A 27,757-nucleotide genomic window follows, 5' to 3' on the forward strand; every position below is an offset into this window, starting at 1 on the left:
GATACGGCCCGGCCGAATTCTTGGTCACACGCTTGGGCGCGCAGAAGTTGCGCCCTAGCGCGACTTGTTCGGCCCGAAACTATATTTTAAGTTTCGAATTAGAGAAAGTGGTCAACATAAAAGTTATAGATATATGTCATGGATTTCATTTTCCACTGGCCTCACTCAATTTGTATATTGGACACGAGAGTTATTGTTATTCTCCCAAAATATTTCAGTGCAGAAACTGCAATGCACACGTTACATTGCGGGATGATTTTTCCCCTATTTCCAAATGAATTTGAACAAAACTCAAAGTATGAAAATTTTAGTACTATGTATTAGCTTTCCAATGAATTATGTCTCATTTGATTTGGACTAATACTCATATAATTATGCTGAAAACTGTAAAATGTGTAACTTTTCTATTGCGGTTCAGCACATCATTCAACTACAAATCAATTTCTAAAATAATCTTTCATTATCACCACCTATTTTCTCATTTTCATTGTCAATTATATAATTCATACACTTAATAGCATAACAATTTCATGAATTATCGGCAATCAATATAGGATTTACGATAATATGATACACGATCCTTACATTTTTCCTCCACTTAAAAGATTTCGTCCTCGAAATCTCAAGTGTCCATATATACATAACACTGGCAAACATATAATACGTCACCAGTTATAGTACATATCAAAACTAAAATAAGTAAATGGATCATTATACATTGAATACAATGGAACGGATGGAACCGAATCAAACAAGTGTGGGTATGATTCTCACATCTTGCTTTCTAATTCCCAAGTCGACTCTTCCACATCATGTCGTGTCCATTGAACTCGAACCAAAGGAATCGATTTGTTACGCAATATTTCCCTCGCATGCCAAATCGAACAGTGCCTCTAAAAGGAGATATTTTTAAAAACACTTTATCACCTTTATGGAATTCTAAGGGTCATCTTCGTTTATTCGCATAACTCGTTTGACGATTCTGACCAGCTTTCATTAGCTGTCGAATCAATTGAACCTTATCCTTCATTCCAAGAATAACGGTGACCTACATAGTCTCCCATATAAAGCTTCAAACGGTGCCATACCAATACTCGTTTGGAAGCTATTATTATAAGAAGATTCCACTAATTGTAAGACATTTTGCCATCCCATTTTGAAATCCATCACAACAGCACGTAACATATCTTCTAACGTTTGAATTGTACGCTCAGTCTAACCATCGGTTTGAGGATGATAAGTAGTATTCATAGCCAAATGCGTACCATAGCTTCTTAGAAACTATCCCAGAATTTAGAAGCAAACCTGGGATCACGATCTGATACAATGGAGACTGGCACACCATGCAGTCTCACATTATTCTCGATGTATAAACAGGCCATTCTCTTGTAAGGATAAGTCCGCTCATACGGAATGAAATGTGCAGATTTCGAAAGCCGATCAATAATAACCCAAATAGCATCACAGCCCTTGGGCGAATGAGGTAAATGAGTTAAAAAATCAATAGCAATATGTTCCCAATTCCATTTTGGGATTTCAAGACTATGGAGTAATCCTCCAGGTTTCAGTCTCTCGGCTTTCACTTGCTGACATACAAGGCATTTCGAAATAAATTCAGCAATGTCCTTCTTCATACGTCTCCACCAGAATTTAGGTCTCAATGTCAAATATATTTTTTGACCTCCAGATTGAATACTGTATTTGCTACAATGTGCTTCACAAAGAAGGGCAGATTTCAAATCAGAATTACCAGGAACTACCAATCGACCATTAAGTCGTAAAGAACCATCAGAAGAAATCTGAAATCCAAACTGATGTCCTGCAGATACAAGTTCTTTAGATTTTTGGATTTGAGCATCGCTTCGTTGGGCCTTTCGTATTTTAGATATTAAATTAGGCTCAATTTGCAATGCTGAGACAATGACAGAATTCCAATTCGAGTGAAAAGTCCAACCAGAAGTACATATATCCTCGTGTACTTTGGCGACATTAACATAGGCTAAAACAGAATCATAAACTTTACGGCTAAGGGCATCCGCAGTAACATTCACCAATCCAGGGTGATACTGGATCTCACAATCAAAATCTTTCAAGAGATCCATCCACCTGCATTGTCTCATATTTAAATCAGATTGAGAAAAGAGATATTTCAGAATCTTATGATCCGAATAAATAATAAACTTTTCTCCATATAAATAATGACGCCAAATCTTCAGAGCAAATACAATGGAGGCCAATTCAAGATCATGAACAGGATAACGAGTTTCATGATATTTTAATTGACGAGACGCATAAGAAACCACATTGCCATGTTGCATCAGAATACAACCCAAACCTTTACCAGATGCATCTGTACACACTACAAATCCTCAGGTACCTGAGGGAATAGTAAGCACATGTGTTGTGGTTGATCTCGTCTTCAATTCAAGAAAACTAGCTTCACATTCATCTGAACAAATTAATCTCTGATTCTTCTGTGGCAGTTGAGTAATACGTTTAGCTATTTTCGAAAATCTTTCAATAAAACGACGATAATAACAAGCTAAATCCATGAAGCTACGGATCTCAGGAATATTCGTAGGTCTTGGCCAATTCAATACGGCTTCAACCTTAGCAGGATCAACAAATATGCCATGTCTCGAAATGAAGTGGCCTAAAAATACTACTTTGTCCATCCAGAATTCACATTTGGACAATTTAGCATATAAATGGCCATTACGAAGAGTTTGAAGTACCAGTCTCAAATGTTCAGCATGCTCCTTTTTCGATTTTGAATATACAAGAATATCATCGATAAACACAATAACGAATCGATCAAGAAAATCTCAAAAGACATGATTCATTAGATCCATAAAGACAGCAGGAGCATTCGTGAGACCGAAAGGCATAACTAAGAATTCATAGTGGCCATACCTGGTACGAAAAGCAGTCTTAGGCACATCTTATTCTCAAACTCGTACTTGATGATACCCAGAACGAAGATCAATCTTAGAGTATACAGAAATACCCTGAAGCTGATCAAATAAACCATCAATACGAGGAAGTGGGTATTTATTTTTCACAGTAGCATGATTCAATTGCCTATAATCGATACACATTCGCATAGTACCATCTTTCATTCGAACAAATAAATCTGGAGCTCCCCAAGATGATAAACTCGGTCGAATATATCCCTTATCGAGAAGATCATGTAATTGTTCTTTCAATTCTTTCAATTCCAATGGTGCCATGCGATAAGGAGATTTAGAAATAGGCGAAGACCCCGGTACAAGATCAATACTAAATTCAACTTCTCGATGATGAGGAAAATTAGGAATCTCATCGAAAAATACATTTGGGAACTCTTTCGCAACAGGAATATCAGATAAAGAGGGTTCCTTTTTAGAAATATCAACAACATAAACAAGATAACCCTCTTTTCCGCTAAACAAAAATCGGGACATTTTCAGAGAGGATACCAAATGAATTTTAGCTTGGGAACCGTTGCCATAAAAATTGCACTTGGGTCCATCAATAGGTCGAAATCGAACCACTCCATGAAAACAATCGACAATAGCTCGATTTGTTGTCAAGATATCAATGCCAACAATACAATCAAAGTCGTGCATTGGAAGAACAATCAAATCCAGGAAAATCACATTATCCTCATATATCAATGCACAATTATGCACAACTTGATCAGACAGAATAATCTTTCTTGCTGGCGTGGCTATTGACAAAGTATCAGACAATGGAGTACAAATAATATCATGAGATGCAACAAATGCATGAGATATGAATGAGTGAGATGCCCATTTATCAAATAAAACACGTGCAGTATAATGGCAAATCATGCAGATACCTGCAATCACACCACCAGGAGCTTCTTTTGCTTGATCTTCGGTCATGACATATACTCGAACTTGAGGAGGGCCTTGGGCACTCTGACTACCAGGTCCTCGATATCGTAGAACATTCGATTGCAACAGGAACAGCAGGTCTCGTCATACTAGGGCCACCTCGAAATCCTGGCTGGGTTTGGGAAGAAGTCGTACCCCTATTCGGACATACACGAGAAAAATGACCTTCCTGTCCACAATGGTAACAAGTACCAAACATTTCCCGACACTGCTCAATAGTATTTTTGTGTCCACAATGGCTACAATACGGAGCAATAACGGGACTCCCTCTCTGGGATCCACTGGAACTCAAAGAAGATGAAGAAGTAGTAGAACCAGTAATTTTAAACTTTCTACCTTTCGGACGAAAGGTAGGCTGCTGAGCTGACACTGGAGGTGAAGGAGTGTATCGAGGACCTCCTTGCCTTAGTCCACCTTCAGCTGCCTTTGCTCGTTCAACTGCCTCTGCGTAGCTCGTAGGCAAACCTAAAATGACAAAAGTATATATAGCAGGATGCAATCCATTCACAACCCTGTTATATTTCACTTTTTTATTTGCAGCTACATGAGGCACATACTTCAACAAATAGAAAACTTCGAAGCATATTCTGCAACAGTAACCGTTCCCTGCTGCAGGCTATTAAATTCATTCTCTTGGTGTGGGGACCCGGACGCTAATTCATTTCTTAATCGTCTGTGGGAATAATTAAATCAATTATAATAAACATGGTCTAAATTTTTTTTTATACAAGTGTCAAATGCGGAACGTAATGGAATTTATTCGAATATATACATCGAAAACAAAGTACAAGTCTTGTACCATATACAATCATTTAAAACTAAGGTTTAACAACTACATATCAAGTGTTCAAACCCTATCTAGAATCCAAGTCCGTAGTCTCCACTCTACTCACGATCTCTCATCTCCTCGACCCTGATCCTGTCCCACCTGTTGTCATGCACACATACAAATACGACAACAACCGGATAACTCCGGTGAGAAATATATCCCAATATAAATCAACGATACATGCAATCATATAATCAATATAAGGTACGAGACATATATCAGTAATATGTATCAAATCTGAAACATAATTCAATATAAATCTGTTCATCAACTCCTGACTCCATATCTCAGCCTAGACTCATTCCTAGTCTAGGGATCCCGGTTTCCAGATGTTGGCATACTATATCGAATTTCAGTAAAAGAAGTAAATCCACCTCTAATCAAACATCGATATAAACCAAACATCCAGTGTCTTGACCTATCCGTCACAGACTTTGGCAACCTCCGCAAATCACTATTCGGTGACAATGTGCAATGGGTCAGTGACGATTCCATCACCATCAGGCTCGTCTGTCACAAGACCAATCGTCTAATACATGCTTTTTACAAATCAATAGAATAAGCAAATCAATCCAATCAATGCACACAATAACAATAAGTATGTGGTTTAGGAAAACTCAAGTATTTCACACTCGATTCATTCTCCCGGTTCGACATTGACTTATACCTTTCTTTAATAGCAGTTCTGACAACGTTCAAGTCTGGAATTCGAATTCTGTCAATACTCAATCTGGCAATGACAATATCAATAAGTACAATATCAATATACTGCTCAAATCAATACCGAATCTGATCAATCTGAATCTAACTCAAAATCAACGGCATAACGGAACAATCTGAATATCCCCGTCAATACAATATCAACATATATCAGTTACCATAACTCATAATCAATAACAACACCAATCTAATATCAAATCTCAATCAAATCAACTCTAAAAATAATAACAATTCCATATGGTATCTGTTCTTCAATCCGGTTTCGATTATACGATGTCTAACATGTCAAGAACACCATATATGAATCATACCGATTCTGACAGTATCATAATTTCAAAACATATCAAAACGTAGTAAAACTTACGTCCAGTTAAAGCTCTCGTCGCTAGGAACACAGTACTGAAGTCGAATTCAAAATCAGACGGACGGATCGAAAAATAAAGGCGTAAGGATTTCTGAAGTATTTCTCGATTTCCTTTCTTCGTTTAAACTGAATTCTGAAGGATATATGTATATATATATATATCCTAATGCATGATAAGGCAACATGTCTTCTTTTCTTGAACTTCGGTCGGCGCTCGGGCGGTCATGAATTTCCGCTCGGGCGCGGAATGTTCGGCCCTCTCATATTATCTAATGGCGCTCGGGCGGTCATGAATTTCCGCCCGGGCGCGGAATGTTCGGTCCTCCTTGTTATCTAATGGCGCTCGGGCGGTCAAAACTACCGCCCGGGCGCCAAACTTTATGTCCGAGACATTTCTTTGCTGAACATTGGCGCTCGGGCGGTCATTTTCTACTGCTCGGGCGCCAATAGTTTTGTCCAAAAATTGTACCCTTCCTATGCTTTGGCCAATCTGGTCTCGGAATAGCCCGTCTATAATCATATCAATTCAAAATCAGTAATCTCATATCGACATGCTATAAAATATCGGGCATTACACTTGGGCAGTGTATAAGAATGAGGATAATACTACTCAAGAAATTGGGCCTTGAAGACATCCCATGTGACTTCAATCTCGGCCTCTTTCAGTCCAATCTCAACGGCTTCCCACCAAGATTTTGCTCGGTCTTTCAATTGATATAGGGCAAGCTTCAATCTCCGAGGCTTGGAATATTCAACAATATTAAACAAGTGCTCGATGTCCTTCAACCAGGCCTCCGCTCTTTCTACACTCTCAGTGCCAAAGAACCTCGGTGGTTTCAGATCCTGGACTCGAGCCATCACTAAATCCATGGACATTCCTTCGAGTTGTCCAACCATCCTCTCAGTACTACTACTTGCAGTTTCATTTGTGGGATCCATCTATAAATCAAAGGATGAACATCACAAATAAATATCAATTACACATCATCATCATCTCATGTCGTCAATCTCATCAACAATTTACTCAAACTAATTCAAGCAAGAGCAAGTAATACAAATAAATCAAACACATACTTACAATTCATCTGTGTCTATTACGTGTACATAAGACTCAATCGAGCATTCCCAGCAATGCTCCGATACCATACACTATGTGGGGCCCTTAACCCCTAATTGTTATTACAATGCAATTTGATTAAGGTTAAATAATTACAGCGAAAAACGAGTAAACATTTTTCTTTACAGTGAGCCTAAAACGTGTCAATTGTAATTATAATACTTAAAATAGTATATAATATAGTCGCGTCTCATCACGCCACAATATAAAACAAGCCCACACATAATCCAAAACAAATACATACAAATAAACTCATATCCTCGGGACATGCCTCGGTATATAGATACATATATATATACTGGGAAAGACCACTAAAACTTAGCTCAAACAGTGACTCCTCCAGAAGCACCCTCTCCGGTCTCCTGATATCCTGTAGTACCTGTCATTGTCCACACACAAAGACAACAACAACCACATCTGGGTGAACAAAGCTCCGTATGCAACAACCATAATATATACCACAAGTATCTAAACAATGATATATGATATGCAATGCATGCATGTCGTGGAGGTATCAGGTCAAATGCTCATCCACTGAGCATATATCAGAATCAATCGAATTGCTATCAAATCAATGCTCGAGCTGGCTCACCGGCCTCAATCAGGGATACTCATATGATAGCGTCGACAAAGCGCCATCAAATCCCAAATCTCAATCAATCATCGGGGCCACTAATGACTATACTTTAAGGGCCACATAATGCCAAACATAGCATCGTGTTCACAAACCTTAGAATCAAATCCAGTCATAATAGGTATCCAAGGATCATAGCTCAACGTATATGTCATGTATGCCACATCAACTCAAAAAATTAAGGCACATAGACACATATTCTCAATCAAATCAATCAAACATATATCATATGATACAGATACCTGTCGTATGTTACTCGGTCGCAACATACCTTAATTCTTTGTTTCCAGTCCACTGTAGCCTTAGATTTCAGTATAAAAATCTATCTACATCAGTAACACATTCATTTTAATCAACAAAATAATTCAAAATCAACAATATGAGTTTCAAATATCTTTTGAAACTTTGTAAATTCATATCAAATTTAAATCATAACATAATTCAATTCCAACTTTGAATACGAGTTTCTTGTCGGTTATTCTATCGCATATATGGATCTCGACTTCAAATACATGCTATTCCAGCACTTCAATAAATACATGTGCTGAAACTAGAAGAATCTTACCTCAAAAGAGAGCTCTAGATGCGAGGATTCCGAATATATAATTTGTTTCAAGTTTGGACAATGTTTCGAGATAGATTCAAACGATAGAACTTGAATTCTAACTTTTCCCTTCGAAGCTTCAGAGGAAATAAAAAGATACATATGGAAAAACTCATCCTTATCATTCTTAAATAGTGTGCAATTCGAGGGACTCTCACCTGGGCGGAACAAAATTCTCGCTCGGGCGTGCCTGGTACGACCGAAGTCTTGGTCACGCGCTCGGGCGCGCAGAAGTTGCCCCTTAGCGCGACTTGTTCGGCCCGAAACTATATTTTAATTTTTGAATTAGAGAAAGTGGTCAACATAAAAGTTGTAGATATGAACAGTCTCGGAATCCCTCTCATTCCGATGTGGGATCGATTCATTCATGTTCCCTCCACCTAGAAGCCTGTCAGGAGCCGCTCATTGTCCGTGCAATCTCATGGCACCGGCGATAACCCCCCGCCCTCTTCGGCCCCGGGCCTCACATGCCCACCAGCTTCCGCTTGGTTCGTTCCCGAACCACACCGTACTAAGAGAGGTCGGCTCTTATACCAACTGTAACGCCCCAGATTCGTCGACTGTCCTCACTGTATCAAGACGGGTCTTTCCAGCGTGCTTATGTTCTCACTCACACGCACCCTGGGAAACTTCCCAGGAGGTCACCCATCCCAAAATTGCCCCAAGTCAAGCACGCTTAACTTTGGAGTTTTTATGTGATAAGCTACCGAAAAGAAGATGCACCTTTGTGATATGAGTATTACCAATCAAATCTTTTAAGCCTTCTTTAACTGTACAGTCCATTACATTGAACAGTCTCGGAATCCCTCTCATTCCGATGTGGGATCGGTTATTCATGTTCCCTCCACCTAGAAGCCTGCCAGGAGCCGCTCATTGTCCGTGCAATATCATGGCACCGACGATCACCCCCCGGCCTCTTCGGCCTCGGGCCTCACACTTAATAGCATAACAATTTCATTAATTATCGATAATCAACATAAGATTTACGATAATACGATACACGGTCCTTACAAACAATGTGAATTATGCGCAAGAACATGTGTTTACATGAGCAATCGAAGCAACAACGTTTTAATCGTGCAAGGTCTACGAAATCTACATATATGGCAAACACATCAGCATATAAATATGGTGTAAATAATGAGAAAGGAGATACATGGCATGCTTTAATGTTTATACGCTTGAAAACTCGAAGGACTACGCGCGAGACGTGAGCCGGGAAGGCGGGGAGGTTTTTTTTGAAAATCTATGGGGACCGTGACTTGCAGCTGAAAGGAGGAGAGAAAGATGCTGTAAAAAACGTAAGGAGGCTGCTGGAGAAAGTGGGAGGGCAGCCACAAGAGGAGGTATTAGGTTTAGGGTTTAATTAATTATTCAAATACCTCTAGCACAAGTGCTAATTCAGGATCATTTCATGATGAGTCTACCCCAGCAAAAATTGAGGCTTCAGATTCCTATATCGAGTAATCAAGTCAACATTTCACCTTAGGATGGTGAGATCAATCTTCGACCTCAAACTGACAAGGGTAGATATAAGGTTGACACTAACGAGTCTATAATTTATCAGTTAGGTATATCTATAGAATTGGGATAAATTAAAAACTACATCAGAAATTTATTCGGCTACAGGTCGGGTTGATGTAGTAAGAAGATATCCAAGTATGTGTGCAACCCAACAACCATCCTAAGGATGTCAATTTATGTTAGGAATTTGAGGATCTTCTCTCAGTCTATGCCACATCACCCGGTTTCCCAGGGATAGAACTATTACCAAAATAGATCCAGGAAATAGCATATGAAACTTACAGATGAGATATTTTGGAGCTATACTTCTTCAGTGCAACACCAAAACTAGTTGGGAAAGGATCACACATGGCTTTCCATTTATCAAGATCAGGAGGTCATTTACTAATGCTACAAAATCAAGATTGGGAAAGGCTCACATATGGCAATCCTTTTGATGTCGATTTTATTTAAGATGACGTCTCCTCGGGACAACATGGGGAATAAGGGTTGTCTCATAGAGTTAACAAAGTTAAGTTTTCACTAAAATTTTATCAAAATTCATTTGATGGATCTTTCCTGTTAAACATAATGACCGAAAAAAACTATAGTATTTGCAGAAGAGGCATTCGAAAATAAAATAAATTTTATGTGAAATAACAAGCTACCTGGATGCAAAGAAACTCGCCGAAAATTCTGCAATATGACTCATATTGGGAGATGAACGTTGAATATATGCCTGACCCATAAGAGCCAGAATTTGGGAAGGAATTTCGGCCAAGATATGACCATAAGCATATCGCAGAGATAAATCCAAGTGGTGAAGGACCATGCAAAACATGTCCTCGAGGATCACAAAAAAAAAACAAAAGATTCCCCAAAAAATATTAAAGAGAGCATGTGAATCAACCACTAATAATAAAGACATAACCGCTATTGAGTCGCCAAAAGGTATCTAGCAGCAATAATTCGAGACAACAACTAGCAACAATAATAAAAATAATAATTTACAGGTTTGAAGTCATGATTTCAAGTTCACCAAGATTTTTATAAATACAAAGACAAAAAAAGTTGAAGACATCAATCATTCTCTTCAATTATCTTCAAAACAAACAATGTAAAATCCGGTGGACACAACCTAGCATCATTTTAGTCAAAAGGTATAAGATTTAATTTATTTCGCAGAATCATGAGGGGCCAAAGGAAAAAATCAGGGGTAAAATTGGAATTAGGGACTAAAATGGGTTAGAATCTATAATTAAGTAGACAATTTTGTTTCGCTAAAAAGAAAAGACACATAATTAAGAGTCTGAAGCTATCTGGTTAATCATCTCACGTTGTTGGATTGATTTATGAAGTCTCTCCTTGATTGCTCTTAATTCTCCATCTTTCACTGATAACGGCCTTAGGATTTGTTTTCTGAAAGCCCAGCGGACGTGTCTGTTCCAGTCACTTGTCATTCCTCCAATGCCAAACTTGTGATTCTCATAATTGACACATGAATCAAAATCCAATCTTAATACATCCCGTGCCTCATGTCGTTACTAGTCTCGTGCGCTCGTTCCATTCGGGATTTCCAATTGCCCATATGATAACTGCTAACTCCTCGAATGATTTCCTAGCAACTTGCATTTTCAACCATCCGATAAAATTTTTAGTTTCAGGATCTCCTAATTGCTTAATAGGTTCCCAGAAACCAATTTTTTCCATATAGCTTTGGAGTTCGGCGTCGAAATAAAGCATGAATAGTACTTTCGTAGTGGAACTCAAAATGTGAGCAACTCGGCGATGTTGGTACATGATGCGTCATATTAGCAGTTGTTGGTATCAAATCATTTGAAAGACGCCACCAGCAAATGCGGACTTTTGGTGGTAAATTAAGAGACCACATAAACTTCCACCAGTCATATGAGCTATGATCGGTGCTGTGCATAAGAGGTTCATGCATTCCTATTTCTTCCCTATATCCATTTCTTACTATATAAATTCTTTTCAAAACCTTGGGCCAGAAGCGAGAGTCCTCTTATACTTGCAAGTTTAGTGGAAGCTCAAGCACTTGGTCCGCAATGTAGGACGGTAGATTTTCTCTTATGAAAGGTCCAGTTGTCTTGTTGGATCAGCTTACTGACTTTGTCTTCTGGATTTAGATGAGTTCCAACCTCAGATATGGGATCCTTCAGATTTGGTAGCCATTTGTCCGTGAAAATTCTTATAGAGTCACCATTTCCAACTTTCCAAACAGTGCTCAAAATGGAACCTATTTTTCCTTTGGAAGGCCTGGGGAGTTGTGGAGTTTCTGGTGTGTCAAGGTCCAAGAAAAGTGGTTTATGATTGGACCCATAAAACTCAAGAAATGTTACTGTGATGGCTCGATATAGCATTCACCATGTAAAATTACTAACAAAACGATGGAGCCGTTCAAAGATGATGTCCCTTGGCCTTCGTTTATCGTACCAAGTGTAGACTTCCCCACCAGTCCACCACAGACCATATCTCTCAATCATCAAGGCAGATTTTCATTAGTCTCCTCCAACTAACCATGGTAAATCCCTCAAACTTTTGTAAGGCTCCTAGCCGTATTAACAGGTCCCATAAGAGATGTCGCATGCTCGCATTGGAGTGGCCATAGAACTCGGTAAAATGCCATATTTTTCCAGCCTCGCTAACTGTACAATCAATATGGCTTCTCGAAAAGGATTTTACTGTGATATCTACCTCTTCTTTCCATAGTGAAATGAGTCCACTTTTACCGTTGCTATTATACGCCATAGATCCCTGAATACTCGAGGGTTCCTAAGCCTTCTGGCGTTCCAAGCTAAGCGAACCCTCGGGCGTTCCAAGCTAAGCGAATCATTGAGATCCAGCCTCCGCCGATAGAGAGGTTTCCTCGAACTCCATTTCATAGTTCTGTGCCTGTTTTTTATTTGGTCCTTAGCCACTGACCAATTTCATTTTGGTACCCGGCCCATAGGGCTCTGCCCACGATAGATGCTTTTACTATGCTCACCATTGTTGCCTCGGTCCCCTCGTTGCCAATTTTTTGGGCTTAGCTTAGTGATGTTTTCGAAAGCCTGATCATTAATCCTATGGAACACAACGTCATATGTTTTCTCAGTAACTTTATGTAGTGTATGCTCTCCTATAGCGGAGTCATCTTTTCATGGTGGGTGCTCGGCAGATTTCGGATTAGCAAAAGTTGAGTCTTTCTTCTTGCCCGTCGTAGGAGCCCTTTTAAGGACATCTCCAAACCCTGCGTCAAAATAGCATGAGCTCTGCGCCAAAATTGACGTAGAGGGAAGTTTTTTTTTTATTATAAATACTTATATTAAAAATTATAAATATTATTTATATAATAATATGATATTATTATATTATTTTTATAATTAGATATTTAATCATAAAAACTGAAATATTCAATTATAAAAATTTATAAATAGATTTTAAATAAATTTATAATAAAACATCTAACACAAAAATTTATTGAATAATATTTATACATTCAACCACACAGTTAAAATAAAAATATGAATTCGAATTTAGATAATTTAAATGCAAATATAATAAAAGATAAACAAACTAAATCATCAATAATTTGGAAAATCGGATCCAGATTCAGATCCTCCAAAATCACCAAAATATTTTCCAAATGCGATGCCCTCATGTTAACGACGTTCTGCATCTCTTTTTTGCATAATTCTTGCTCGTTCATTTTGAACAATTTGACGCATTTCTGGATCGCCAATTGTGCTTAGATCCATGTACAAAATTTTATTTTCCTCCTAAATTTTTTCTATTTGTTGTTGACGAATTTCTAGTTTTTTTTTTTTTTTCTCATTTTGCAATGCTAACAGCTTAATATCATAATTTTGTTGCATATCAATAGATATCTTTTGCAATACATTGATAAGCTCGCGATGTCCTTCTTTCATCGTAGAAATTAATTCCGAAACAATTTTTTTCTCTTTTCTCTTTTTTCTTTAATTTGAAATTTTTCACTCCAAGAGGTTGTTGAGATGGAGTTCCACCTACATTTTCATCACTGCTTAAATTAATTGAGAATGAATTTACTACAGGGGAACCTGATATTGGATATTCTGGTTATTGAGTATCCGACTGTGATGAATCCAAATTTGTAACACGTTGTTTGGATACTAGCATTGATGCATTGTCGTTGGCCGAAAATTTCTCACATCTTTCATTATAAGCCAAACATGGTCTAACTTGAATCTTTTAGTGAAATTTTTATCTTGCATAATTAAATCATTTGTCATATTCAACTGCACAAAATATATTACTTGTATAAAAAAATAGATTTAGAGTATTCATGTAAATATAATAATAATACTTACAATATCTTCTTCAGATGTGCCACTCGACTTCAGCTTTTCAATTATACTAACATATCCACATAATTTTCTAACAGCACGAAGGATAACTTGCATGCGACATTGCAATGATCTGATATTGCCTACTGGCATGTTATTCGATTTGCCGGCATTTAAAGCTTCTTCAATCCGACTCCAAAATCGTTCTTTGGATTGGTTTATACCGATGATAGGATTTTGCGAAACGTCAAGATAAACATGAGACATGCATTTGTCTTCTTCAATAGCGTAATTAGTTGTTCGGAAAGTGGAGTCCATTGAATTTCTTTGAACAACGACATTTTTTGGTTGTAGATTGTAATGTTTATAATAGAAGTTTATATATAATGGGAAGGTACCATACCAGTCAAAAGCGCATCTACCAGTCAAACGTATCTACCAGTCAAAACTCATCTACCAGTCCAAATGTATCTACCAGTCAAAACTCATCTACCACTCCAAACTCATCTACCAGTCCAAAATGCATCTACAAGACATCTATATAATGTAACTATAGTATCATACTTTCATACAGATTTTACCTTCTTTCTAAATTAAAAATGAATACATATTCTCTATTTGATGAAAACTCATCTGACTCATCTTCATTGTCAAATAATGAAGACAATATTAATTTGTTGAAAACTTTGAAAATAGAAGAAGACCAATATTGCAACTATAGCTCGAGAACAAGATTTAGTTGTTGCCTACATCATCCAACAAGAACAAGAAGTCACACACGAAGGGTCATTTCCAGGTCATATAGTCATTCGACGTGAATGTGGAATTGATGATCATAAGTTGTTTAACAACTATTTTGCTGAGAATCCAGTCTATAATGAAGCAATGTTCCGACGAAGATTTTGAATGTCTCGAAATCTTTTCCTTCGGATAATAGATGTCATAAAGAATCACCATGTTTATTTCATACAAAGAAGCGATAGTTTGGGACGGCTCGGGCTATCGACTAATCAAAAAGCAACAGCTTCATTGAGAAATCTAGCATATATCTTACATGCGAATGCTACTGATAAATACATCCAAATAGGATAATCTATTGCAATTCAGTGTATGCAACGCTTTTGTCGAGCTATAATGGAAGTTTTTGTGGAGCAGCAGGTGATATCACCTACTGCAAATGATATTGCTAGATTTCTCTATGTTGGCAAGCAACGAGGTTTTCCTGGAATGTTGGGAAGTCTCGACTATATGCATTGGAGGTGGAAAAATTGCCTCATGGCTTGGGCGGGACAATAGGTAGGTCGTAGTGGTTTTCCAATAATCATTTTAGAAGCGGTAGGTGATTACGATCTTTCGATATGACATGCATATTTTTGTATGCCTGGAACCAATAATGATATAAGTTTTAGAGTCTTCCAGTCTATTTTCCAATCTTGCACAAGGATTTTCTCATCGAGCTCATTATACTATTGGAACAGAAGAATATGACACTGCATATTATTTAGCTGATAGTATTTAACCGAAATGAACAACTATTGTGCAAACTATCCATGATCCGCGTGGTCCAAAGAAGCAGTATGTTGCGATGAAACAAGAGTCATGCAGGAAAAATGTGGAGCGTGTATTTGACGTTCTTCAATCACGATTTGTGATTGTGGCATCTCCAGCACATGATTGGAAGAAAAATATTTTTAATGATATAATGAAAGCATGTATTATATATAATGCATAATATGATAATCGAAGATGAACGTGATCTTAGTGCACCAATTCAAAATGCTAGGGAAACACCGACTCCAATGATAGAAATAGCTATCAATGAGCAGATCAGATTTCGAAAATTTCTCGCTCGATTAAAAAAAAGACAAAGACTTTCACTATGCATTACAAAATGCTTTAATTGATAATTTATGGGATGAATATGGTCCTTCAAATATTTGAAGTTGTATTTGTAATATGTTATTTAATTTAATATCATGTATTAATTTTATTTAACCAATTTTAATTATTTCTATTTCAGTTCGTATAATATAGATTCAATATTATATTTAAAATAATTAAATTAATCATTTTAATAATAATATCGCAATTATTAATAATATAATATTAATTATATCAAATATAATTATAATTATATCACTAAATTTAAAAAATACACATTCAATAACTAATTAAAAAAAATTAAATAAATCAAATAAAAAAGAATATTTAGGGTAAGATTAGAAGTAGATTAGTTGAAAATTAATATGCCGATCATGGATCCAACAACTCGTAGGATTTCTACGTTCATGAATGCAATCGGTAGGTTGTGACACTGAATCCACATAGGTGTTACATCAAAGGCCACGTTGTTAGGATTTTGCAGCCCTTTGAGCCCTCTGGAAGTTCTGGAAGAAATTCCATGGCCCTACCATCAATGTTCGGTTACGATCGCTTTTGTCATGGAAATCGAAGACGAGGAGATTCTCACCCACGGTGATTTCCAAAATATAGATAGAAATCACGAGTCGAAAACAAGACTACAAAAAAAGTATACTAAAAATTACTCATGGAACATCGATACAATGGTTTTATTGCTACATATATTTTATATATGCCAATGCTTTTTATCAAGAAAGTTAGAAAATTCATTTATCAAACAAATATAATTAAATCTATAACACTACATTACAACAACAAATTAGAACAAGGAACAAATAAAAAGAACGTGCCCTGCTCATATCATAAATTACTTCTACACATTTCATCCAGTGTACAAAGAATTGGTGTCCAAATGTTATGTAAACCATGAATTTGAAACTAATGGGCATTGCACTGTTGTAATAAAGGATGACTATAATCCACATATTTATCCCAAAGAGGTTTATATTTCTCCATTCCAATCTTCAACCAAGGTTTGGAGTTGCCATTGAAATGCAGCACAGCCCCCTTCTCTATCAACTGTGGGTCGACACTCGTATATCCCAATCCTAACACATGCCATGATGGATTCAACGGTTCTGTCAATCCGTAAAAGGTTAACAGTCCAGGAGGCAAGGTCCCGAGTTTCCATAAGGTTCTGTCCACATTCTTTTCTTGCCAGTAGTGGTAGATGCCGGTGACGTTTCTTTTACGCCACTGCACCAAGTCGAAAATATTCATCCCGAAGGCCCATCCACATGCATCTGGGTCAAAATGCTCACGAATTAGAGGGTGGGAGTAGTTTAAGTACTTATGGTACCGATGAAATGTTTCCATGCATGTCTCGACTGCTCCATTCACATTCCCATTTAGATCTATAGAAAATAAAGGCGAAAGATCTTTCTGGACAATCACGTCATCATCGAGAAACACCAGTTTCTTCAACTCGGGAAAAACTTCGGGGATGTAGAACCTGAGGTGGTTGAGCATGGACAGATATTTCGGGTTCCGGAATTTGATTGGAGTCCTGTTATCGTCACCCGTGCCAGAGAAGTAGTAGCTCTTTGTTTCAGAATCTTGAAGCTGCTTAAGAACAGGAACATAAGAAGCGTTTAGCCAGGTGAAGTTTTCTATCTTTTGAACATCAATAGTCACTCCTAGGAAACTGTTCATCGTGAACCAGGCCTTCATTGCTGCAAAATTCACCTCGTCAGTAATGATGTGGAAGACAACCTTATCAGTGTTTTGGGAATTTGAGGCAGTTGAATTCACCACAACCGATGTTGCGAGGATGTTGTCAGAAAATACACAGAAATGGTAAAGACTGTTATCTTTGAGTTTCATAGCTATTCGACTCTTTTCCTCGAGTTTCCTCTGTAAATTACCGTTCTTAAACCACTCGCTTGTTAATCGCACACCGAGGCAATACAGGCTCTTCGGAACTTCTTCTGCAGCAATTTGCCCATATTTGGAACTCTTATCTTTTGCAGAATTCATATCTTCTTCGAGACCCTGGATCTGAGCCTTCAATCTCATGATCATGGTAGAACTGTCATAGTGGAGTTGCTGAGCCTGAAAAAGTAAATGTGCCATGTCACGAATTGCTGCCTCTGATTCACTCGTCGTCAAAGGAGTTCTTCGTAAAGCAGAATTCGAGAGGAGGATCTCTGAGTTGCGGATTTGAGCACTAAGCTCCCATGCAAATTGAAGGTTGTTGTTGTGTTTTGCAATGACAATAAATGCCTTTGCTAGAGAAATTTGGTCATTCAGTTGCCTTGTTACCGAGTCCGGACTCAACATTTCGTCAGTGATATTAAGCCCTTCTATGATCTTATCATGTCTAAATGATCTCTGCATGATAGAATAGCACAGAATTAATTATGGAAACTTAAACTCTAGATTAGAATAGCATCGCGAACAAAACAACAATTTTAAGAGTGAGCCAAACAGAGAAATAATATGATGAACAAGACACATAAGTCAATGCCCAGTGGCCTATCTTGTTGAGGAAACCAGGAATTAAATTTAAAAAACCAGAGGCAGTTCAATACTAGCTTCCATAACCTTTCCGAAGAACATCATTTTTGGGATAATTGAGTGATTGTTAACTCAGTGCTTCGGATTTAATAACTGCTGAATAGCTTTGTAAACATAAAAATTCCTTAAAATGATAAGATTGCAAGCAGTCGTCATACCAACCCATGTTGAAAGTTGTTTAACAACTTTCAGCACCTAAACATGAATTTGCTGTTACACATCCTGTCCGATACCATCTTGTGCAATACATAAAAAACTAAAGGCTATAAAAATTAAATTATCAATTAAAAACTAAAGGTGGAACCACAAACAGACTTTCAAAAGATAATTAAGCTCAATTAAAACAAAAGGGCATAAAAACTTAATATTAAAAATAATTAAAGGTGTCCCAAATTTGCATTCACTGGTAATTTTGAGTGAATTAGTCGAACCAAATTTCCTTGAATAGGCTACATAAAACTAGCTATAAAATATATGCCTTTGACCAACAAGAGATCTTGAATCTTAATTTTCACCCTTTCATCCCCTTCAAAAATTCTTACTCAGTTTGTAAGAATTTAAAATGTTAGTCATCATCCAAGATAATAAATATTAAACCAAGCCATGAGGAAATAGTCCTAGTTTCTAACCACTTATTAGCTAAAGGTGTAAAAAAGAAATCACAAAATACAATGAAAATACTGCACATTGCAGACTCCTTTATACCTCATGCTATGATCAACTTACAAGTAATTAGAGAAGCACCACTAGATCTGTTCACTTATAAGAAGTCCTTTCATTTTCGATCAATACAATTATTAATGACCATATATATCACACCAAGAGTCGAATCTACCTTCGGGTCTTGATGGCATCTCAAGGATTCTATACATTGACCAAAATTATCTAATAGGAGATGAGGATAATGTAGAGAGAAACATACATGTTAGATCTCACACATGAGCTGAATTAAGTTCTTGAAAATTGTATATATAGACTTGGACAATCCTCCCTTCTTGAACTAGCTTTTGAGCAGAGTTCGACCTAAGTTCTAATCTTAACATGGTCAGAACACATGCCACCGTTATGTGTTGGACCGCCTTTAAGAGTCACCTGCTAATGTTTTATAAACTTCATACTCCAGTTGTTCATTCCGTGAGAAGGGTGTGGCAAACTTCATGCTCCATTTGTTCATTCCGTGAGAGGGGTGTGTTAGATGTCACTGATCGGCTAGATTAAGTTTTTGAGAGTTTAGAATATGAACTTTGACAATTCACCCAATTGATCTAACTTTTGGAATGGATTAGGCCCAAGTCATATCTTAACAATGCATGTATGGTGAGAGCATAGGATACTTACATATATCTTCAAATTCAAAACCTAAATCTGAGTGGAAAGGTGGTTACGCAGCTTAAGCCCTCCATTATACCCCCACCACATATATATATATGTTCAATCTCGCCAGTTACTCAAGGCGCTCTGCAAACACTTTGTTTTGATAAATTTGATTCCTATTCAAGCTTCCCAATGTCGCCAACAGCTTTTCATTTAATGTATCTCGTAAACAATATCTAATAACACATGCTTCACATATCTTGTGGAGAGTAGATTTATAACTGCTCCAATTTCAGTTCAGTTGACAGAAAGAGTTCATTTTCCAACGGTTGAATAGTTTCTACTGCATCATCATTTGACTTTAAAATGGAAGAATTGATCAATCACATTCACAAGTAAATATACAAGTCATATGAGGACTAGGAAAGGTATCGCTCCTTCAATCGCAGTAACAGTAGTTAAATTAGTGTTTTTATTCAATTCAACTTGCAATAGTTCTACAAAGACTTCACTTGTATCAACAAGCAAGGGAGAACTCACAGACAGAGGGAAGATTTCTTCAATTCTTTGCCTACTATAAGCATTAATATGGATTCCACTTTCAATTTTCATGTCATTCACTTTCATGAAATAATTTTATCCATGCATCCTCAACACACCAATGCTTGCATGAAAAATATTGGGCGGACAAAGTTGTGCCTCGAAAATGGGCCCACAATCACCACCAGTCCACAGCTAGAAAACCATAAGGTTCATAAAGAAATCAAATGCAAATGAAAAAAAAAAAAGTCTGCGGCTTTGGCACTTCATAGGTTACAAGAATGAAAAAAAAATCATTTACAAGTAAATTTTCCGGAAAGGGCAGGTACCACTTACCAAACAAAGAAAGAACAATTAACACAAGGAACACCAAGAAGATTGTTTAATCATGAATACAAGAGGTTTTACGATCTTAATGAAAGATAATGACAGTTCACCTTCTAGTTTCCACTAAAAATCCAAGACATCGTTCTGTACTTCTCCGTGGCATCATCTCAAGTATTTTCATCAATTATTAACAAAGAGAGAATATTACGAACCTCAAATAACCCAAATTTAAGATGACATCACAAGAAATATATACAGATCGAAATGTACCTTAGTATAAACCGATCTTGGACTGGGTTTCCGATTCTCTCTGCTCAGCACCACGATAAACAGAAAAATCACTAACCCACAAAGAGTTATCCAAATTATGTTCGAAAATCGCCGCCTCACTGGTCTCCTAAAATCTGGGCCTCGGCGCCTCATTTATTATTTATGTATTATAAAATACTCCTCCAAAGCTATCTTCAAATAAAGCCTGAAAAATATCATATAAAAGTGAAAATTTTAAAGTTTTTTACACTGGGAGGACGATTAGAAGTGGGTTTGTGATGGTAATAGCAAAGAAGAGAGGAATTCAGTGAAGCAGCAGGTGGAATTGTGGTGATGAATGAGATATGTCACACGTCGAGGCAGCTGGGCATTAACTGCCATTCAGTCCTCAAACTTTACCGTAAGTTCACTTATTCACCACTCAGTTTTCATAGGTGTATCCTAAATTTGAGGTTTTGATCCAAAAATAACAGCCAATTCTCTCCTTTTGTCGGTTTGGACTAGGGTGGGTACGGTACGGTATACCGTACCGATCTACGGTATCGTATATCTTTGGTACGGTATATCGTACCGAAAATATCGGTATGAAATTTTTTCATACCGATACCGGAAATTCGGTATACCACACATTCGGTATACCAAATTTTCGGTATGAAAAAAGTTCATACCGGTACCGTACCGACACCGAAAATTTCGGTATACCGACATTTTTTTCGGTATATCGAATTTAAATTTAAAAAAAATAATAATAAAAAACTATTTTCGGTATTTCGATATATACCGAAATACCGAAAAAAAAATATTCTGTACCGATACCGATACCGAAAATTTCGGTGATTTTTTCGGTAAGTTCGGTATTTTTTCGGTACGGTATTTCGGTATTTTTTCCCACCCCTAATTTGGACAGAGTTTTTAAAATAAATGTGGGAAAATCATTATTTTTGAAAATAATAAATATTGGTTCAATTCAACTTCTTATTATATAGATGAGAATTGAGTATGTCTCTTCTGAGACGATCTCACGAATTTTTATCTGTGAGACAGGTCAACTCTACCGATATTCACAAATAAAAAGTAATACTCTTAACATAAAAAGTAATATTTTTTCATGGATGAATCAAATAAGATATCTGTATCACAAAATACGATCCGTGAGACCGTCTCACGCAAGTTTTTGTCAAGAGAATTTTATTCCAAAAAAAAAATCTTTAAAAAAAATTGAAATAACTACGGAATGATCGGAAAAATAAGTTGTGTTTGAATGGATGGATGAAGTTGAGATCGTGTATCTCAAACTATTTGACTTTGTTTCAATTGATAGAATCGAAAATTTCCAAATTCCCTGGAGTTATGTAATTCTCACTAAATGAATTTGAGGTCATGAATTACGGTAGTTATACAATTGATAATTTGTCATAATTGATTACATGATATTGACATAAGAGAAAAATGGGTGTGTTTCATGACTCAATCCTCAAACCCATTTATTAAAATGGTTAAAAGAGATTTGATGAAAAATAAATGTATGCTTGACTTTAAATACTTTTATGTTCACTAACAAAAAGTAGCGACGACAAAATTTCCTTGATAGCCAAATAGAACTAAGGGTGCAATTCGGTTCACGAACCAACCAATAAAAATAGAGGCCGCAAAGATTGTTAAAAGTCCCTGAATAGACAGACAAATAGATTTAAGAGTGCATATTCGGTTAACACCGAACAAACCAATTAATCAAACCGAACTTGTTAAAATCGAATTAACCAAAATTTATTTAAAAAAAAACGTATAAACATACATGCTTTCATAATTTAAAGTCCGATCTACATATGATTCCAAGTTTCCACTAGGACCGACGAGAGCGATGAAAAGAGCATGATCGTCAAGAAAAATACACAAACTCTATACCTTAGAAACTACTCTCACCTTTAAATTGTCTTTATCACATGAATAAAACTAGCAAACTTTTGTACCCAATTGTGTGGGGCTTTTTGATTGTTTATCGTGAAAGATAATATTAATAATTAAATTAAGACATGTGTGAATAATTTGAACATGTAATGTATCACACTATTTGGGATGACGTGATGCATTTTTTTTATTTAAAAATATATCTAACTCTATCACACCGTTCAAGATAGCGTGATAGAGTTATTTTATTTTTGAAAAAATAAATAATTGTTAAGATCGAATATAATAGTTTATAGGGGTAAATGAATAGTTATGCAAACTATGTCAAATAATGTTAAGTTTAAGTTGTGTTAACCATTCAAGTCGATATTTCAATCAGATTGAGTAATTTGAGCTACCAAAAATGTGTTCTAAGTTCGGAAACTGCTCAAATTACTTAGAGAGTATGATATAAAAAGCAACAGCCCAATTTCTTCAGCTCACTTATCAGCACAAATAATAGTCTTAGAAGCACAAGTAAATAGTACTAATTAAAGAGGCAGAAAGTTGTTCGTGGAGGTTCGAAAGATAAACTTTTATGTCTCCCCTTATTCTATTTTCAGAAAGATTTCACTAAAAGATTTGATTGGTACAAAAATTTGTGCAAACCCACTTCAGTTCGGTTCCACAAAACCTAATGAGCAAAAACTCCCAGCACTCTTTTTCAAATTGATTTTTTCAGAAACAAACTTCTGACAGTTACTATTGATTTACAACAACACTCGTGCGTAAAAAGATAAGGGAGAATACAAAATGTATAATATTGATCCTTAATTGATCTGATAGGAAACTGAGTGTGTGCAAGAACAAGTTAATAATGAATCTTTTGAGGGATGTTGTGCGCTTTGAATGCTTGACGAAGATTATTAAAGAACTAGTAGTTTTTCCAAGAGATCTTCAGTCTTGATACATTCTTTATTTACAGGTGTTGGTCCTCAACGACAATAAAATATCTTGTACTCACAGATGTACTTGGTAGCCGACAGTTATGCGGATATAGCCACGTGTCATTTTTTTCCAAATATAGTGTCGGCTATTTCAAATACTTTGGACAGTGGCTGAAAAGAGTAACAAACATATATTCTTTTGTTTATTCTTGTTGGTAACTGCTGATAACTTTTTTATAAACCCATAGATAACACAGAATGTTTACAGATTGATCTTCAAGTTGGTCTGTTCTGTTCGAACAACTTGGTTCAAGTCGTGCTGATGAATAATCTCTATCAGATTGAAATAGTTGAACAACTCGATCTATAAATCAGTTTAGCTGGAAACATCGCAGGTTTTTCACCGTACTTGTAGTCTTGTTTAGTTCAGTTTAATAGTCTCCATTAATATGCGCTTGAGTTATATTATTTTAGTTTGTGATCACCAAAACTTAGATTTAAATTTTTCCTTAACAATTTTTCCACTTTTAAGAACACACATTAATGTACAACAATAAATTATGAAAATTATATCTTCTGGTTTGTCCTTTCTTGAACTGTTGATGAGGGTTATGGCTTGGTTTGTAGGTGCTACTTGAGCTGATGTGATGATGACAACGACCACTATCACTAGAACTTCCAACATGTGACTTCTTATGCTGAGATAACAAGGAGGAAGGTTTAGATTAGTCTTGTTCTTTCGTCTTTTCCCTCTTTTTGACATCACTCTTTCCACCTTGTAAAATGTAAGCATCTCGGAGATCTGAATACCAAGGGTTTCATTATGTCTTGTCAGCACAACTTATTGCTTCTGAATTCGGCAGATAAGATCAACAATATGTATGTTTTGAGTATGTTTAAGTTCGAATATCTAACTGGCTTGCATATTCATAATCTTGAGTACTTCAGCAATCTGTTTAGAAAGATTTGTCTTGAAAAGATCAAGATCCAGAGAAGATTCCATCTAATCGGCCCTAAATCCATTGATGTCATTATGCATATTCATCAATGATTGATGAATGAAATGCATTCAATCAAATTATGGAAATTATGGATTATATCCTTGATTTTGATCCTAGAACTTTGGAGGTGAGGTTGGTGGAGAAGTGTGTGTCATCTCAAGTTCAGGCGCTTCTTGTTATGTTTGAATGGGTATAGGTATTTGCAGTTCAGGGTCATCAGCGATCTGTTCTATTGATATCTCTTCTTTTCTAGAGCTGGTTGCTTTTGTGGAGTACTGATGGATGGAATTTGAAACATGTTTTGAATTATCTCATCAATATATGGGAGCTGGGTTGAAGATGCTTAATTCGTTTGATTTGTTGTATTGATATGTTAAGGAGGTGAGACACATGTCTGTACTGTCGGGGATGCAACGTCAAACTTGAATTAATTATTGCTACTGATTTCCGTTGTATGGCCAGTGTGATCTCAGTCTCTAGAACAAATGTTGGAGTTATTTAAGGAATAATAGTGATGTCCAGGGTTTTGCAGCATCTTTGATGTTGTAAGCAATGAAATTTTAGAAAGATCTTTTGAATAGTGCGAGTGTGACGCCCGGTTTAGGAATTCATAATTATTCCCTTACTGAGTGCCACATTTTCTACAATATTTTTTTATTGAACTACTATCTTTATTTTTACCATTATTATTATTAAAAAATATTGTAGATAAAATTTAAATATTTTCAACTAAGATTATATACAAATATTTACATTCTTATTTTCAATATGTACAATTATTTTACAGCGGAAGTTTAACATTTATTTATAAACAGATCATCACAACTTTCAAATGCTCTTATTTCAGCTTCAGTTATTTTCCTCATGTTCTAATTCTGGGGTTCCTGTGTCTGGAAATTACAATAGACGAAAAGAAACAGAGGGCTAAGTCTTTGAGGACTTAGTGAGTTTAAATTAGTATATAGCTTTTAAATAAGTTAAAATAGCGCTTCATAATAATTATGCATGAAGTAATAGGCATAACAAATTAGATGTTATGAATGTTATGCAATGTTAAATTTACCAAGAATAATAGATAAATGAAAATTTCATGATTTAACATTGGTGGCTCTAATTGAGCAATTATAAGATCCTTTTACGAGCCCGGTGAACCATTCTCCGGACCGAAATATTCGGTGCGCGTTGTTCAGATGAACCATATATCCGAGAATTTTGACCCGTTGTTCATTGGACTCACTTTTCGGGCCGAAGCCACGTTATCCAGTGGACTCAATTTACGGACCGAAATCCGTTGTCCATGACTCCATTCATTAATGGTATATCAATCCATTCATAAATATGCAAGAAAATATATCAGTAATCGAAATGAACTGTGGATGATATTTGAACATTAAATAAATGCTATTGAAATTTCCAGGCCAAATTCCAAAGGCTTTAATAGAAGAATGAATGATAATTTCCTCACCTGATAACTTACAGTTTAGGCTTGATTAGTAATCCGAATTGTTGGAGCAAGTCCTAAAAATATATTATGAATGATATTTATATGTTAGATTTTTAAGTAAATAGCTGATCATTTCCAGATTATTTTTGTTCAAAATTTAACCCGTTTGATTTTACTTAAGCTCACAAATATTAATTAGAAAATATCTCTAAACATTACGAAAGTTGGCCAAAAAGTCGGAAACATTACCGTGAAAGTTCGGCCATCGAAAAAACGGCGATACGGCGGCGCGTGAGGTACACGCGCCGACAGTTCCGGCGCGTGATTGGCCTTCCGACGGCCACGCGCGGCTTGTTTTTTTTCAGCTTATGTAACTTTGTAAGATCTTTAATTCTTATATTGAAAGTATTTTCAAATTCCTATCCGATCAATACAAGATTTAAATATCATTTTATGAAGAACTAAGGTACTCCGGCATTCCGAAAATGTTAGTTCGGTCAATATTTTGGGACGAACGATGGTATATACCTTATCTATGCAACAAGGGGTACAAATTTTGTGTTCAAGTCAACCTCTAGTTTGGTGTGTAGCTATAAGAAAGATGTGTGTTGATTACCTATCTTGAAACGGGATTCCGTTGCCGTTTTTCGGAATATCTTGGTTTGATTTTCTTGTTCTTGATTGATCCTTTTACATCACCTCCAGTGCTACATGGCTTTAAGATATGAGATGAATAGTTGGTGATTTTTTCGGAATTTTTCGGAAAGGTTTATAGATTTTTCTTCTATTTTTCTCTCTTTTCCCCTTCCTTTCTTCTTCCCTCTTTCGTTTCTTTCTTCTCTCTCTTCTGTTTCTTTCTTCGGTTGATTTCTGAATTGAGAGTGTGAAGAGATATATATAGTGGATTTCATGTTTATCCATATCTATTGTTTTATTTATTAAATGAAAAAGATAATATTTATCCAAACTTAATATTATTATATATTTTGAATCTAATTATTATATTACATTAAACCTATGTATTGAATCTAATTATAAATTATCTTACATTGAACCTAATGATTATTGTACTTAATTACTTAACATATGTGTTGAGTTTAATTATAGTATTTTATTATATTTTGGGTATTTGATCTTGAAATGAGTATCTCATAGTACTTGATGAATTTTTTAAGTGTATTGTGATGTATCTTAAGGTATTTCTAGATACTTTGGACAAATAAAATTTGTATCAAAAATAATATGGTAAAAATGATTATTATTATTAAAAATTATTGTGGTAAAATTCTAAAATGAAAATAATAAAATTTAGTTGTACTAATAAACTTTAAAATGCATTTATGCACCTTTGATTAGGGTGTCACAATATACCCTCTTTTTAAAAATTTGGTCCCCAGATTTAAGAGTTATTGGAATAAATGAGGATATTGACATCTCATATCTTTCTCTGTTTCTCACGTTGCTTCTTCAATGTTGTGGTTTTTCCATAAGACTTTTATCAACTGAATTGGTCGACCACGAAGTTCCTTTATTCTTTGGTCCAAAATTTTCACAGGTTGTTCTTCATAGGTTAGATTTTCTTCCAGATCTATCTG

The 27,757-nt window shown here is 36.1% G+C and overlaps 1 protein-coding gene across 2 annotated transcripts; it reads right to left on the minus strand.

Moving 5' to 3' along the window:
* Positions 1-16,692: 16,692 nt before the first annotated feature.
* Positions 16,693-21,288, minus strand: LOC142549091 (putative galacturonosyltransferase 10). 2 transcript variants are annotated; one of them, XM_075657852.1, is made up of 2 exons: positions 20,884-21,288; positions 16,693-18,246 (listed from the first exon to the last, which is right to left on the minus strand). In XM_075657852.1, the coding sequence occupies exons 1-2, from the start codon at positions 21,034-21,036 to the stop codon at positions 16,795-16,797; spliced, it is 1,605 nt and encodes a 534-aa protein (XP_075513967.1). In that variant the 5' UTR covers positions 21,037-21,288; the 3' UTR covers positions 16,693-16,794. The 2 variants fall into 2 exon arrangements, with proteins under 2 accessions (XP_075513967.1, XP_075513968.1); XM_075657853.1 differs by lacking the exon at positions 20,884-21,288 and adding an exon at positions 20,724-20,859.
* Between the last annotated feature and the right edge of the window lie 6,469 nt (positions 21,289-27,757).

The sequence above is a fragment of the Primulina tabacum genome, chromosome 6, assembly GCF_025594145.1.
Source record: "Primulina tabacum isolate GXHZ01 chromosome 6, ASM2559414v2, whole genome shotgun sequence".
NCBI lineage: Eukaryota > Viridiplantae > Streptophyta > Magnoliopsida > Lamiales > Gesneriaceae > Primulina > Primulina tabacum.